The sequence below is a fragment of the Synchiropus splendidus genome, chromosome 11 (assembly GCF_027744825.2).
Source record: "Synchiropus splendidus isolate RoL2022-P1 chromosome 11, RoL_Sspl_1.0, whole genome shotgun sequence".
Classification (NCBI taxonomy): domain Eukaryota; kingdom Metazoa; phylum Chordata; class Actinopteri; order Syngnathiformes; family Callionymidae; genus Synchiropus; species Synchiropus splendidus.
The window spans coordinates 16,828,824-16,844,391 of NC_071344.1; the positions used below are offsets into that span (position 1 = coordinate 16,828,824).

General features: G+C 42.5%; 1 protein-coding gene across 1 annotated transcript in view; it reads right to left on the reverse strand.

The window, feature by feature from the left end:
• The window catches only part of pdgfc (platelet derived growth factor c), a 58,565-nt gene that overhangs the window by 21,151 nt on the left and 21,846 nt on the right, over positions 1–15,568 (reverse strand). Inside the window, exon 2 of the mRNA XM_053879331.1 lies at positions 4,610–4,802. Within this exon, the coding sequence (XP_053735306.1) occupies positions 4,610–4,802 (193 nt within the window). The remainder of the gene's footprint in view (positions 1–4,609; positions 4,803–15,568) is intronic.

Consider the following 15,568-nt stretch of genomic DNA (forward strand, 5'->3'; position numbering starts at 1 on the left):
AACAGTGCTTTCTTGATGGTTTGGAACTAAAAACCTGCAACACTGCGGCCCTTTCAGGAACAGTTCCGGCTCTCTTGGGCTACATCAACCAGCTCAGAGTGAGTGGTCTCTCCTCTCGGTCTGTTCTTCAACCAAATACGTTTGCAGAGAAACATTGTCTCTACTCTGAGTCTCAACAGCCGCCTATAGACACCTTCTATCTGGATGTGAGACGTGGTGCTTCCCTTTATAACCACCCAGTTTGTTTCTCAAAACATAACAGCAATGGGACGTGAACTCCTCATCACTGAATGTGAATGTATTATCGCACATCAAACCAGAACCACATGAGTTCTACCACTCGTGTTCGGTTCCCATCAAGTGCCAACATTTATTCTCTCCTTTAACAAAAGACACTCAAATAAAACATCACGTCTGCTTCCAAATAACAAGTCAGTCTCTTTCCTGTTGCACCCAGGCGAGTCATGACAGTCAGAAACAGAGACTGTGCAGCTTCCAGACATGGAAATAGATCATTCTCTACCCGTGTTACACGGCTCTGCTTCCTTGATCAGTTTCGCTGTCCGTCACTCTGCCAACAGCCGAACCTTGTATGCTGCAATTGCATAGAAAAGCTTTTCTCAGAAGGGCTTCAGTCGGCATCATGGTCAGTCGTCTGCTTCATTACGTGTTATAGTGATGCAATTGGTTTTGTGAAGCCAAGCACAACTGTAGCCAAGATGGAACAAAGGTGAGCAGATGAATTGGAGGCAGCAAGCGAGTTATCATTGCAGAATATTAATGTAGTAAACCCAGATATTAACAGATGTAAAGTACAAGGCAGAGCTATCACCAGTATTCTTGGTCTTGGAAGCATGGTTTAAAAAACAATTTTTTCCATTGAACACCATGTAGCACGACGTACCTACCCCAGGCCAGTAGTCAGTGCTGTAGTGCTCGCATGCTCAAGAAGATGACTCCCACATAATGTGCATGAGCATAAGCAGAGTAGCCAGACAAACTGAACGCGACTTGAGAGAGTGGCCCGGAACACGCGTTTTTTTTTCCAGCTCTTTGGTAACAAGCTTCATGCACCACAGAGAAATACATTCTCACAGTAGCCACCGCCGCTCCCGTTACCACTCTATATTTCCTCCTCAGTCAGATTCCTTTCACTGCCTCTGGATCTACTGGATCTACATCACATCATCAAACTGAAAGCACTCACAAACCTGCTGCTGCTTCCACAGCCACTATGACACCCTCCACCTTCCTGTCAGTCGAACTGCTGAACAATGCTGAAGTCCTTTTACAAAGACAAAGTCTGACTGTAAATGTACCATCGACTGTACAATAATGTCAATCATGACTTTGTAGCTTTGCCGACATTTCTTTCAGCCACGTTGTTGGAGCGCACGGCTGAATTATGAATGCGCATGTAAGCACACATCAAACACAAACGCAGACTCGGCCGGCGGCAATACGCGAAGTCTGAGAAAGTGAGGAAAAACAAATAGGAGTGAATCTGTTTCTGCCTGTGATTGCACGCCGCATTCATGCGTCTGCCAACGCTGCCAGAAGTGTGTATCTTGGGATCCCATCAAAACCTGTTGGCCTTCAGCTGGGGGGGAGGGGATAAGGAAAATGAAAAATGCGAGGGGAGACGTGGCGGTGACTTGCGTGACCCTGAGAAGAAAAAGAAGGATGTTGTTATTGTCTCTCTCGCCCCCGAGGAAAGCGGCGAGCGGTGTCTTGTCAAAACCGGGTCGGACTAAAGCTTGTCAATCATCACCCTGCCCTGCTGTGGAACTTTCCCCTCACAGGGTTTAGAGAACAAGCTCATTCATTAACTGCACCGTCTCACCCTCCGCAGAGGTTCACCAGGGAGATTCAGTCGCCTCCTCTGATGTAACACACCTTCTCCTAACGCTCCACAGAGCTGCTGCAGTGGAGTCCCTCATCCATTAGAGGGCTCTCCAGGAATGCCGGTGCAAACCCCCCTCCGCTGGCCTCCTCCATGATAACCAGTCAGATGTGATCTATTGGCGGCGCAGCGGTGAGTATAATGCACAGAATCGATTCCTGTTCAAACTGAATGGCAACAGAGTCAAGCCCAGGCGGTAATGGAAAGTGGGCTCCGTCATAAATATGGATCGACTGTAATATGTGTGTGTGTCTGTGTGTGTCAGCAGGTGAGCCCCCCAAACAAATAGCTACAAATCAACTGGCAGATGGTTAAATATCGCAGCGGCACTATCGTGCGACTCATTCAGGTCCCTACAGCCCTCAGTACGACTTGGTCCCTCAGGGTTGAGTTGAAGAAGAGGATCAAGCCCGACGGTCTCCGTCTGGTCCATATTTAGCAAACATCCTTGACACGACATTTGGGATGCAGGAGGGACGATGTGTTGAAGCACTAAATTAAAGTGACGTGAGATTTCTGGTGAAGTGATCTGTTCATTCACTGAGAAATACGTGGTAAAACATGCTCATGCCAGTTCTGGAAATGAAGCTGAAGATTTGCTTGTTAAAAGTCACTTTGCCAGATGGATCTGGATTCACTTCTGCTAAATACTGACCTCAAGTGACCTCAAACCATCTCCATCAACCATCAAGGTGGGCTATTACATTTCCTAAAGGGCCACAAGAAAGACAGCGATGACGACAAAACATGATGGAAAAATGCCCAAAATGTATACCTAAATAACAAGGACAAAATGAACCTAAGAAGATGAAATGTAACTAAGCATATTAAGAAGTGTAAATATGCTAAAAATAAAAAAAAACATATTGAAATATTTCATTTTCTATGCACTTAATTTTGATAAATCAACTATGGACCAGGACCATGGACCAGATGAAAAGGATTTATTTCAAAATATATTCAGTATTCTTTCAATGTATTTTGAGGAACACAAATAACACAAAAATGGCCAATGAAAAATAGAAAATTTCAGTCTGAAAACAAAAACATGCTATATTTACTGATGAAGTAGTGGTGGTGACTAAAAGAGACAGAACAAGACCACGAAAATACGGGCATTGGGGCCACACTATGCCCAGGTCTGCCTTAAAGGAAAGAATTAAATTATACTCGCAGTGTATTTCCTCTGTAGCCACCAGCACTTCAATCCTCCAGAGCCATCAACGTTAGTAAATAGACTGGTACATGATTCTCTCCTGGACTTTTTTCTCATCGTCTCAGCCACTTTGTTGGGCATCGATTAGGAGAGTAGCAGGTGAGTTCTTAATGGTCCTCCTTAACAGGCTTCCTTAAGGGCAGGAGTCCTCCTGGGGATGACGCAGGGCTGTCATTGCGAGAAAAAAAAAACAGTCCAGGAAATCTCAGGTTACGGGGTCCAACCCAGTGCTAGTAAGTTAACTGTAGATCACATCAAAATGGGAAGAATATTTGCTCAGCTCTTATTAGATTCATACAGCTGGAGGAAGAAGGAAACAAAGAAGGAGTTTTGCCTGTGACATGATGAAGAGAATGGAAGTCGAGCAGTGAAATACAGTATATTCCACTGACAATGAGCAAAACTGAATGACCACAGCCTGACCTGGGTCTGCCCCAGGTCCTCCTCCCATTTGGAGTTGGAGACCATCCTCACTAGATGCCAGAGCGACCGCCACCGCCTTCAGTCTTGACCCTCTCTCCGAGGTCCTCTCCATGTCTCTACACAAGAGCCCACTTGTTTTGGCTGCTGCTAAAGGTCTCCAACAGAAGCGGGAGCCCACAATTCTAAAGCTCTTTTCTTCAAGGGTTTGTGGGTCATCATGGCTGAAGATGCTGCCGTGATCAACAGTACCAGTTACCAGCAACCCCACTCAACTGAAGTTATAAGGACGGAGTGGAAGTAATAAACTGCTCCTACAACATTGATATAAAAGTGTGTTTGGAATCCTCCCAGACATTCACTGTACTATCACAGTACGAAGGATACCAGCCATGCAAGAGTGCGGCTTCACCAGCCTGCGCGGCTAATTTAGCAAAATAAAAACAGCATGACTGTTTCAGTTGACAGAAATCAGCCAGACAATAAAAGAGAACAACGGAGTGAAACCACAGCGCTATTTACAAAGTCTCCTCGCTGCTACTAGGGGCCAAAGTGACTCGCTCGTGCTGCTAGCCCAGTTTGCATAGCAAAGATGTGAGAACCCTTTTGGGCAGCTCTTGTCTGACCACAAACCACGTATGTATTACGGACGCTTAAAATTAGCGTTACCTGTTTTCTCTTACGAAACGTGAGCCGGTCCGAAATATGTGCTATAAGCAGCGCGTCTCGGCCCCAGGTCCGGTGCCCGTGTGGTCACTGGATAAATGAAGTGTCCGCCCCAGTTTTGGAGCAGCGACAGTGATGGATTCATTCTCTGTCCCACATTACACACATTAAACTCCTTGCCTGCCAACACAAACACATTTTTCGTACGCCTTCACCAAATACCTCGCAGGCCTTGTGCGTTTCCTCCTCAGGTTTATTCAAACATTATTTTCAGAGACAACACTGCCAAAGATTCCATATTAATCTCCGGGCCGGTGACAGCTTGCGTCATTTATTTTGGGGAGATATGAAGATGAGGTGCAACCAGCCAGATATTGTTTCAGCCACGCTCCATCGGGTCTTACTTGCATATGCCGTCTTCTGGGTCCTCCAACCCGAACCTCTCATCGAAGGTGAGTTGGATCCTCATGTTGCTCGGCGCCACTAGTCTCCACACCAGCATGATATTCCGGGGATAAGTCTTCGGGAACTCCGGACTCTGAACCATTCCCTCTCCTGTCACTGTGATGACCTTCTCCTCCTGGGACTCTTGAACTCCTGAAAGAGAAAAACGAAAGTTGTGATTTTAAGTCCATGTTTCTGTGACACACACCAAGCCAAGATGGCGCAGCAAGCCAGTATTAAATCTCAGACATTGACCATTCAATGAGGAGCCGGATTGGATCTTCGCCCCGATCCCAATTCTTTCAGAGAGACAATCTGGTCCTCCAGTAGCAGCCATATTAAAAAGGCCCAGACATTTCCTCCAGCAGTTGTTGATGTGCGTCTTCCCACTGGAGCACCTCACAAGGGAGGCAACGAAGACTAAGCCATCTCTGCAGGTGTCTCTTGGATATGAGCCGGAGTCTAGATGGCTGAGCTTCCACTTCGAAGAGAGAAGTTTTGCCTCCTGGCTCAGCTCTTCCTTCATCACGATGGATCTGTGCGGCATCTTCAGTCATGAGGACCCTGCATCTGCCTGTCTCACACTCGATCCTCCACCTCCATGATGAAACAAGTCATCGCAGGTCACAGATGACTAGACAGCCAAACAGACTGAGCAACTAACCTCTTAATCCCAAGTGTTTATACAGACGGATGCTGCCAAACTCGCTTCTAAACTGCATGTTTCACAACTGTGTTTCTACGAAATGAAGCTCAACAAGCTGATACTGATAAGTTACAGGATACGGAGATCGTCGGCCAATCACAGCGCTCCACATCAAATCCTGTCTGAAGTAATATCATATTCCCATCTGCAACTCATAACATTTTGAAGACAACTGAAGATATGTGGATCAAAAAAAGGCTGAAACTGATCATAAATCAAGATTCATGTTCATCCGTCTTCGAGCATGAAACACTTCCTAAACACAGCCGTGTGGAAACAGCCTTGAAACCCTTCAGTTAGGGAAAGTAAAGTGCCATAAGGTCAAGGTCTTCAATTCAGTGAACAGATCGTTGTTATTTTGATTTTTCTATCCAACAGAAAGTGTGTCGCAGCTGCCGGACCTGGTTGAACTTCTCCTCACTCCCTGCAGGAGTTTCTGTCCCAATTCTGATGTACTGTAGCTGTCCACACCGGCGGGGATTTTGAAATCACAATCTTCCGGATGGAATCATTTCACAAAGAAATATCTTGTGAAAATCTTCTGTTGTTGTTTGTTTGCTTAGACATCTCTTTATATATTCTGAACTTACCTATACACAATATTGGAATCATAATAAATTAACTTGAAATTCATGAAATGTTTACAGAAATATCTATTTAAAAACAATGCTTGAAAATAATCATATTCTAGTTTCAATTTTTCTTTTTGAATTTCAAAACATGAAAGACATCTTGTGCCTACAAATATTAAAATATATAAAATGTAAAATATTAAAAATATTAAAAAAAATGTAAGTATTATTATACTATGCAAATAAATATTTCAGGAATGATGAGTTTTATTTTTAAAGTAGATTACTTTTTCTTTTACCAGTAATATACATCATTAACCATATATATGTATATATATATATATATATATATATATATATATATATATATATATATATATATACACGCAATGATATTGAGTAACTTGCTCTTCAATAATATATTTCAAAATAATAGATTTTTTGCATCTGGAAAGTGAGTTATTACCGTGCTATTATTCATGTTTGGCAGAGGATGACAGCCAAAATGTGAAAGTCTACGCCTCTACATCAATCCAACGTCATCTCATGGACCAAAGCCCCATCAATACTGTTGTTTAAATCATTGGACTCTTGCTTGTTTTCCATTCACGTCGCTGCTCAGTGAGACGGACTCAAACCCTGAATGAAATCTGAAAACCTTCGCCTCATTGTTTGGCAACTGGAATCATCAATCTCGTCTGAAGTTCCTAACAAATATTTGCAGCGCAGCAAGAACACTTAACTTAATAGCTGCAGCTATAAAAACCCAAGCTGGAGTTAAACACATGTGATTCATCTGCGTGTCCCATCGTCCGCGCTGAAGAGGCTGCGATCGGAGGGAGAGATGAGCTTGATTTAACAACATGAGGGAGGTTATTTACAAGTACAGACCGGGGTCAAGACTGAGGGACAAAGTCGGATGATGATAATGTGCAAACGTCTCAAGGAGAAGTGAGACTGTCTGGAGGCTGCTGCCCAGTAAACCGCAGTTCACTGACAGGACTGAGGAGCAGTTTCTCCTCAGGTATTCCACAGCAAAATACAAATTTCTCCGGTAAACTTGGGTCTTGAGTGAAGTAAAACCATAATATTGCATTCTAACGTACAAAATTCATGACTTGAGCCGGCCTCAGTTTGAATTTTTAATAAATATCATGCATTTTTTCTGATAAAACTCAAAGTTCTAGCATTCAAGCTGCTTATTTTTTGCAATGTGATGACCCTGTTTGACCTCAGCTCCTGTGACAGAGAAGCGCCTCCCATTGTGTTGCCCACCAATATAAAACAGCACGGACACGATCAGACCGAGACTTCAGGTTGCAAACATGACTTTGATGTTTTCATTTCGGTCGAGCGAGGAGCCAGGTGGGAGTGCGAGTGATGGGACGCCAGATGGAGGAAAAACAAACCCCATGAAAAGCCTCTTTCACAACACGCGGGATGAAAAATCCACTTGTTGCCGCGGCGGCCGACGGAGCGTTTGATGTTTCTTCACGTCTCTGTCCTCAGCGGTCGCAGCGGCCGATGACTGACCGGCGCTGGCTGAGGCGGAAACAGAGCTGACACTTTTTATTCCATTAGAGCTCGGCCCTCCATCACAGTGACACTTTTTAATTACAAGCCTATTACTGCGGGCTCAACCATACACACGGTAAAGTTCATAAGCAAGAAGACGGCGTGATTCATTAGAGCCCAGGTTCTCACCGGCGTCGGTTGTTAATGAAGGCTTGCTTCAAGTGGTGTTTGTTATCAGGCGAGGAATAGCAGGCGGCTCATGCTTTTACAGACATCACAGGCTGGGAGGTTGAGTTTCTCCAGGACCTGGTGTCCGGAGTAAAACCTAAGAACTGCAGCCGGATTTTTAACCATTGGGACTGAGACATTTGGAGGTTGTTGGCTGGCGCTCGAAGACTGCTTTTATTAGGACATTGTTAAATACATTTAAATGCTGATTTGTTCATTTAAAATTGACTTTCATCTGAGAATATATGATTTTTCTTTTTCTTAAGAGTATTTATTTATTTATAATCCATTTACTTATTTATTTTCCAGAATATTTTGCAATAATGGTTTATTTTATTTTATTTTTAAAGAAGTGTCGGACTTATCCGGCATTCACTTTTTCAAAACATTAGTTTTATTTACATTTTTTTCCTTTCAGATGAGGTGAGAAAATATTATTTTCCCTTTACTGTAGAGGAAAGTACTTTTTGGGGAGATGAGCAGTTACTTTTTTTTTTTAACTTTTTTTTTTTCTCCTATTTTTTTTAACTTTTTTTTATTATACATTTTTATTTTTTGGTAGTTTTCTATTTGTTTAATGAATTTTAAATATTCACATTCATTGACATCATTATAGATAATATATTATTGTAGTCTGAATTTTGAGTTTAGAATTTATTTACTTCTTTTCTGATGGTAACTTTGTTAAACTATTTTTTCCTCACCCATTTGTTTAAGAATTGCTGGAGTTTGAGGTTTCCTTGAAAACTGCTTATGTCCACTAAACCGACGTCCTCAAACAACAACAAAAAAATTGTCCAGAACATTGTGGAGAGTCAGCCGAGTCTCTTTCAGACGACTCAGCATTTTTAACTTCCATCGTGACTCAGTTCATAACAACAGAAGAATAGAAACAGCCTGAAATGATTTTTGTTGTTTTCATGAAGCTTGCGGTCTTGGCACCTCAGCAAGCACCGCTGGGTAAAACTTGGCAAACTCAATCTGGACGACGTGGTCAGCGTTTTTGGGGTTCCCCCGCGAACCATTCCGTGGAAGCATGGAGCTCGGATTGGAGGGTGATTACAGGCAGGATGTGCAGGGAACAATCGAGGCCACTCTTCCAGTGAGTGTTGGTGCGGGGGGGCACAACATGAAAGGTAGAGATTTAAAGGTAATCTTCAGGGATGAAGTGGCTCTTGATCCAGAAGGTTCCAGGTCCTGATCCTCACGCACTCATCAGCAGTGATTGCAGGAGAAGGCTGCATTCCTGTTTGCTCCACTTGGATTCTCCTCTGTGGAGCTTTTGTTTGCTTTCATTAAAGCGGAAACATGAAGCCGACTCCTTCAGAGGCAGCTGGAGACGGACACTGCCAAGCAGGTCAAGTGTCGTTGGGTAGTGAGTTTAGACAGGATGGAAAAGAAGGTGCGCAGGTCGATGGGACGGCGCTCGCCGTGCAGCTTCCTGTGCTGCTGGCTTCATCTGAGGGTGAGGTCCCCGATCCAGATCACACATGAGTGAAGGTGCAGAGATGAGGAGCAGCTCCTCCACATTTGGTGAAACAGAAGTTTTGAAGTCTTGTTTTAGGGTACCAAAAATGAGACGTCCACTTTTGGAAAAGCCATTTTAATTTGTGTATCCAGTAGGTTGGTTATTGTAGAAGCACAAACCGTAATAGCATTTTACAGTTTTTTTTTTCTTTTTGGGATAAAACAATGTGATTTTTTTTTCCGTACAGAACCCCCCCAAAAAATCCAATTTGTTTTTCATTTAATTCCAACTATCTATTTTATAATATTTCATTCAAGTATTTTGTTTTCATGAATAATATTTTTGTTCTATAAACCATTATATGTTTATTGATTTACATACACTATTTTTTAAATTAAATATCAACAACATATTTGTTTTTATTATTTATTTTTTCATTTATTTATTTAAATATGTTTGAAGTGTGTTTTCTCAAAAAATGAATTCTCATTCTTCATTCTTATAGTGAACTTCATTTTTTTCCTGTTATTTATTTGTCAAAATGCCTTTCAATAATAATTTAGGAATTTCATTTAGACATTGTTTTTATTCATCATACATTTTTCATTTTAGGTTGATTATTTTTAAAAAGTGATAATTGTTTGTGAGCAGAATTAATATGTTGAATGTGGATTTATTGCGAATTAAAAACTATCAAAGAAGGCTTTTGGTTGTAGTTCTTGAGGATATATATTCAAGAATATTATTGGACTTTTTATTCCAAATGAAACCACCATCATTGTTGTGAATTAAAATGATTTGTTTGTTTTCTTATTTCATTATTTTCCTATCCTTTTTTTAATTTACAGTACAGTATAGTACAGTACAGCACGATGAAAACAACAGTCCGTCCAGACAGCTTCTTGTCCCTCCCTCCTGAGGACTGAAAAAGACGTGTCTTATCGCGGGTGACCTCACTTTCGGGGTTAACCGGTGTCATCAAGCGATCAAGAGACGCGGTCCCCCGGAGTGAATCCCCTCAAACATGACTTTTCCTTGACCTACTTTTTTTCTTCGCCTCCGCGAGGGCAGGACAGCCGACCATTAAGGGAGGAAGTGACTCTGAATAAATAGGAGCCTCTACAGAGCAGCCATTGTGCTTTGTTCACACGGTAGTGGACCGAACGCTGTCAAACATTAACCTCTCACCTGCCAAAACAAAGCCACAGACACCGGAGCACATGTGCAGGAGGGAGTGGACGTGCCGACACCGGCGATAACAATGGCAGGAACACGGAAAACAAGATAAAAAGGGAGGAGGTGTTATCGCAGCTTTAATGAACAAGGACGTTTTTCCACTCATTAGAAGCACATTTGGTTGAACAGACTCACTCAGAGGTGTTTCAGAACTGTCACTTCATGAGTATGAATACACCAGAATAGTGCAGGCTTCCAACCAAAAAACATGGTTTTGATGGGTCCAACTCATTTGTTTGTCGTCTTTGGACACTGAGGTTTCCACCACAAGTCCATGGACTTGTCTCGATCATCCTCACAACCCTCGTCCTCATATTCTCAGCTGCTGTGAACCTCAGGTCTTGTTCTTGTTTTTCTTCTTCTTTAACACCAAGTCTAGTTTTTGCTTCAGATTAACTTTATTTATCTATATTTCCCATTTATTTTTCCCCATTTATCTTCTCCACTCATTTTCCATGTTGGCATTTCTCTTTATTTTGTTTTAAATGTACATTCACTCAGATTAGACTTCGACTTCTTTTATTGTTATTGCACAATGAGTGCAAAAACGAATACTACTGAGTGCAAAGTAAGGGTAAGTAAACAGAATGACCTGCAAGTAAACTGTACAAACAAAAACAGAAACATTGGCTGTTGCACGAATAGGAGGTAGTTACATCCATTTTGTATCTAAGAGTCTGAGGGCCAGGCTGTTTCTGAATCTGGTTGTTCCGCCAACCTTCTGCCAGATGATCTGTAGATTTTAATGGTTATAATAGTTAAATAAATGTCATATATTTTATCATGTAAAAGGAATTTATAATGTATTAGATTTTGTTTAAAATAAACACTCATTCATTATTATTTTGCTCTTCTCATTCCCTATCCAAAACACAAATCTATGCAAGTACAGTTGTCGACAACTTCACAGGTCTGTTGCTCCAGACCTGGGGTGGGCACTTATTCCACAAGGGGCCACAGTGGGTGCAGGTTCTAGTTCCAACCAATGAAGACACCTTTATCAGGTGCCTTAAAAGTGTAATGGGTTGACTGTCTGGTTTTGCTTGTTTCAGCTGAAACCCCTTCGGTGTGGGTTTGATCGGCTAGAGCAAAAACCTGCACCACCCCGACCCTCTGAGGACCAGATTGCCCACCCCTGGTGATAAATTGCTGACTCAGCTACCAGCAAATGCTGTTTTATTAAGAGCATAGTGACATCAACAGGTCAGAATAAGCCGCAGCCATTAGCGCTGCCGCCCTTATCAACACTTCCTCCAGTGGCCATAGAACTCCGAGAGCGCAGTGGTAGATTATCACCTGGAAGCGTAGCGATGTGTGGGCATATCATGTCTTGAACCCCCATATATCATGCAAACTTTGCATCTCACTAACTGACCACTTTGTGACGCCTCTTTCCCACTCACCTTTGTTTTAAGCCGACGACGCCACCTAGTGAGCTCATATCCTAAAGTAGCCTGTCACTGACCTCATCCTCTTCACTGAATTATGTTCATTTCAAATCTGTCTTTTCTATTGCTCATGTCTCAACTGGAGCAACAAAGAACCAATTTCCAAACATAGAAATGATCCGTCTCTCACCTTATTGGTACAGTGAAAGTATGAGTGAGACGCTTGTTTTCTAGTGGATTTCCTGGTCTCTCAAGGAGCATGGCGGATTTCAAGTAAAACTTTTAGAGGATTTTTATTCCATGTACAAAAGAAAATGTAATTTGCTGATCTGTTTGCCTTCAGCCTAAACTTACAAGTCCTCCTGCACCTTGGAAAATATTTGTGTATGAAGGAGGCGGTGAGTTAAATTCGATTGGTGTGAGTTACACCGCGGCGGGGATCATGTTCCTGCTGCTTATTTAAATTCGATGGAACGCAGATTGGTCCGGCGCTATAGAACCACGTCTCTCCCAGCAAGCCCGGAGTCCCCGGGATAAACGCTCGCGACGGCTATTTCCTGTTCAACCACAGCCGCCTCTGTCACCAAACCCAAATTGATTTTAATCTCCGCTCCATCGGCCGGAGATCAAGCCAAACCATCCAAAGTCCGACAGGCGGCTCACGTCAGGTGGTGAGGCCACAAACGCAGAAACACAGAATCTGCTTTCCGCTGCAGCCGAGGCTCCTGCTCCGGTGCGATCACATCTGCAGCTCATCAGGAGCGCTCGGCGGTGACCGCAGGTGCAGCTAATTCCCAACCCTGCTTAGGATATTTATTGCTTTAAGGTTTACAGTCGGGGGCTGCAACACGCCACGGGAATCTCCCACACCGCTGAAGAATAATTTGGCTGCGTGGGATCTGGTTCCGATGGGTTTAATCTGCCAGGCACATGCTTCTGTAGAGGAAGTGCAACATGTGGGACAATCCTGCTCCCAGCAGACCAAGAAGAACCACGGGAACCGAGTACTCAACAGGTCTGAAAGCTAGTCAGTTACAAGTCACGCTGGAACACTACATCAATACAGTAAGGGGAAGATGGGTGGGTGGATGGATGGATGGATGGATGGATGGATGGATGGATGAATTGATGGATGGATGGACAGATGACAGATGGAAGGATGGATGGATGAATGGATGGACAGACATATGGATGAATGGATGGATGGATGGATGGATGGATGGATGGATGGATGGATGGATGGATGGATGGATGGATGGATGGATGGATGAATGGATGGATGGATGGATGGATGAATTGATGGATAGATGGACAGATGACAGATGGAAGGACGGATGGATGAATGGATGGATGAATGGATGGACAGACATATGGATGGATGGATGGATGGATGGATGGATGGATGGATGGATGGATGATGGACAGACATATGGATGGATGAAAGGATGGATGGATGAATGGATGGACAGACATATGGATGGATGGATGGCTGGATGAATGGATTATTACAGAGAGTCTGATGAAGAAAGAGAATACGCATGTGTTGAATGCAAGGACTCTTAAGTCATCACTTCAGCTCTCACTTCCTTCTCCTTTGGTACCAAGGACAGAACCTTTGTACCACTAGACTGGTTTCTAACACATGTACCACATGTACTACAGTACTACAGCTACTTTCATATTTTCACTACTGCTATTTCACTACTGTTACAACAACCAGTCACATTGACTACAACGGCAACAATCATTAGTATTGCATTCGTAATAGTACAATTTCCACACTCATACTACTATCACAATTTCAATTACTTTTATTTACTCACCTAATTACTGACATAACGTACTATTACGACCACTTAGGCTAATACTACTGCACTAATTCAACTGCTAGTGCGAATAGAAAATGTTTTACAGGCACTATTAGTGATGACTACTGCACTATTACAGTCACTTTGTCCATATTCACAATGCTACTGTTCTTAATATCACTGTCAATACTTCCACTGCATCTGCTACATTCATGTATATAACTACTATCAAAACAAACACTATTACTAGTGGCCTTATTCTGCTTCAACTAGTAGCACTTTATGACAGCTTTTTCTTTTACTGCTACCATCATGGCAACCAAAAACATCCGCCACCATTAATACTGCTATCAGCCACTACAACTTAGATTTTACGAGTACTGCCACTACTTTAACAACCTGAAGCAGGAACCTCAGCTGCATCCGTCAACACCTGTGAAAGGTCACTGGGTCAGAGATCACATCAGTGACTTTCACGGTCAGTTCTGATTCCTGAATCTCATCGTTACGCAACACGACTGCTACATGATCCTCCACAATCTTAATTCGGGCTCAGTCAGGACGGATGACTTCCTGCTGAGTCGGCACCCTCTCCTTGCAGGGTCGGTGGTCTCGCTCTGGTATCGTGCTCCCGAGCCCGCCAACTTGGCCCGCTCGCTCCGGCGGAGACATCTGTTGCCGCCCGCTGTCGAAGCAAAGCGAGACATCTTCATAGCAGATCAGATGTCCTCACTGGATACGGCCGGCCGGCGTGAGTGTAAGCAAACACGCTTTAATGTTCTTTCTCCATAAACGCTTTAACAGCTGAACATTTTAAATAGCGTGTCGCTCATCTGTTGCTCTGTTTTCACAGCGGGCTTTTTAATGTGGAGCAGAACTGCAGTTCCGTTTATAGGCTCACTCACGATAGCTGCGTTAGCATGGAAGTCTACACGCCAGTGTTCGGCTAACATGAAGCCAGCTTATTTCTTTATTTCTGCCAAGCCTTACACAAAGGAGTCCTGGTCATGATGCTAGTGAGACGACATGTGAGCATGACTCTGAGCCAGACGCCTGAAAAACATACAGGATGGAAGACAATTGCCTAAAATATTGGCGAAGTTTATCAAAAAGTATGGCAATAATATAAGCAACGTGACTAGCCTGCTAGCCGACAATGTTGTTTACCAAGATGCCTCAAACAGCAGACATGCTTTCAAATGAAGGTCAAATGAAGGAGAAAGTCAATGTAACAAGACTGAGCTAAAACTCAGCTGCTGAACTGACCAGTGGTTGTGCAACAAAGTTAAGTGGCAGGCCAACATCTCCACTGATACAAGGGAGAAGTCCTTGAAGAAACAGCAAAAAATTATTCTAAAACAGAACATATTTAAATTCATATCAATATCAAAGCACTGTTTTTTTTTGTTGTTTTTTCTTCAAAATAAGAAAGAAAAACACTCACAGAAACATAGAAATTTTTAAAGAAAATCACCAAAGAAAAATAAAATAAAATAATAGGAATATAATCTTTTAAATTAATTGTAAAAAGTCCACATATTTTATGAATTTTGTCTTTTATTGATCTGGTTTCATTGACAATGAATTAGTATAGAAAATGAGTGGCAATGGTAAGGCAAAAGTGTTAAATGTAAAAAAAAATGTAAAGAAAAAAACAAACTAATGAATAATAATAATTTTAAAAAAAGAATATCGAACATCGACTTCGCGTCACAGGTCAGCATGTGGCCCTGCAGCCGTACGTTTACCAATAGGTTGCAGTTGCAGTTGTTGTTGTTGTAGTTGTTGTTACATGAACAAACCTCCTACTTATAGAAGTCCAGTTTTAATTTCATATTTTAAAGCCTTTGGCTCCAGATGTGGTCACCATGGCAACCTGAGAAAGGGTTACTGTTGAGTTGCTTGTTGAACATTAAACTTCTGTTTTTAAAGTTCATTCGGTTTGCTGCTTCACCGTGAAGCAGCTATCGACAGCAGACAGGTTGATCTGCAGAAATC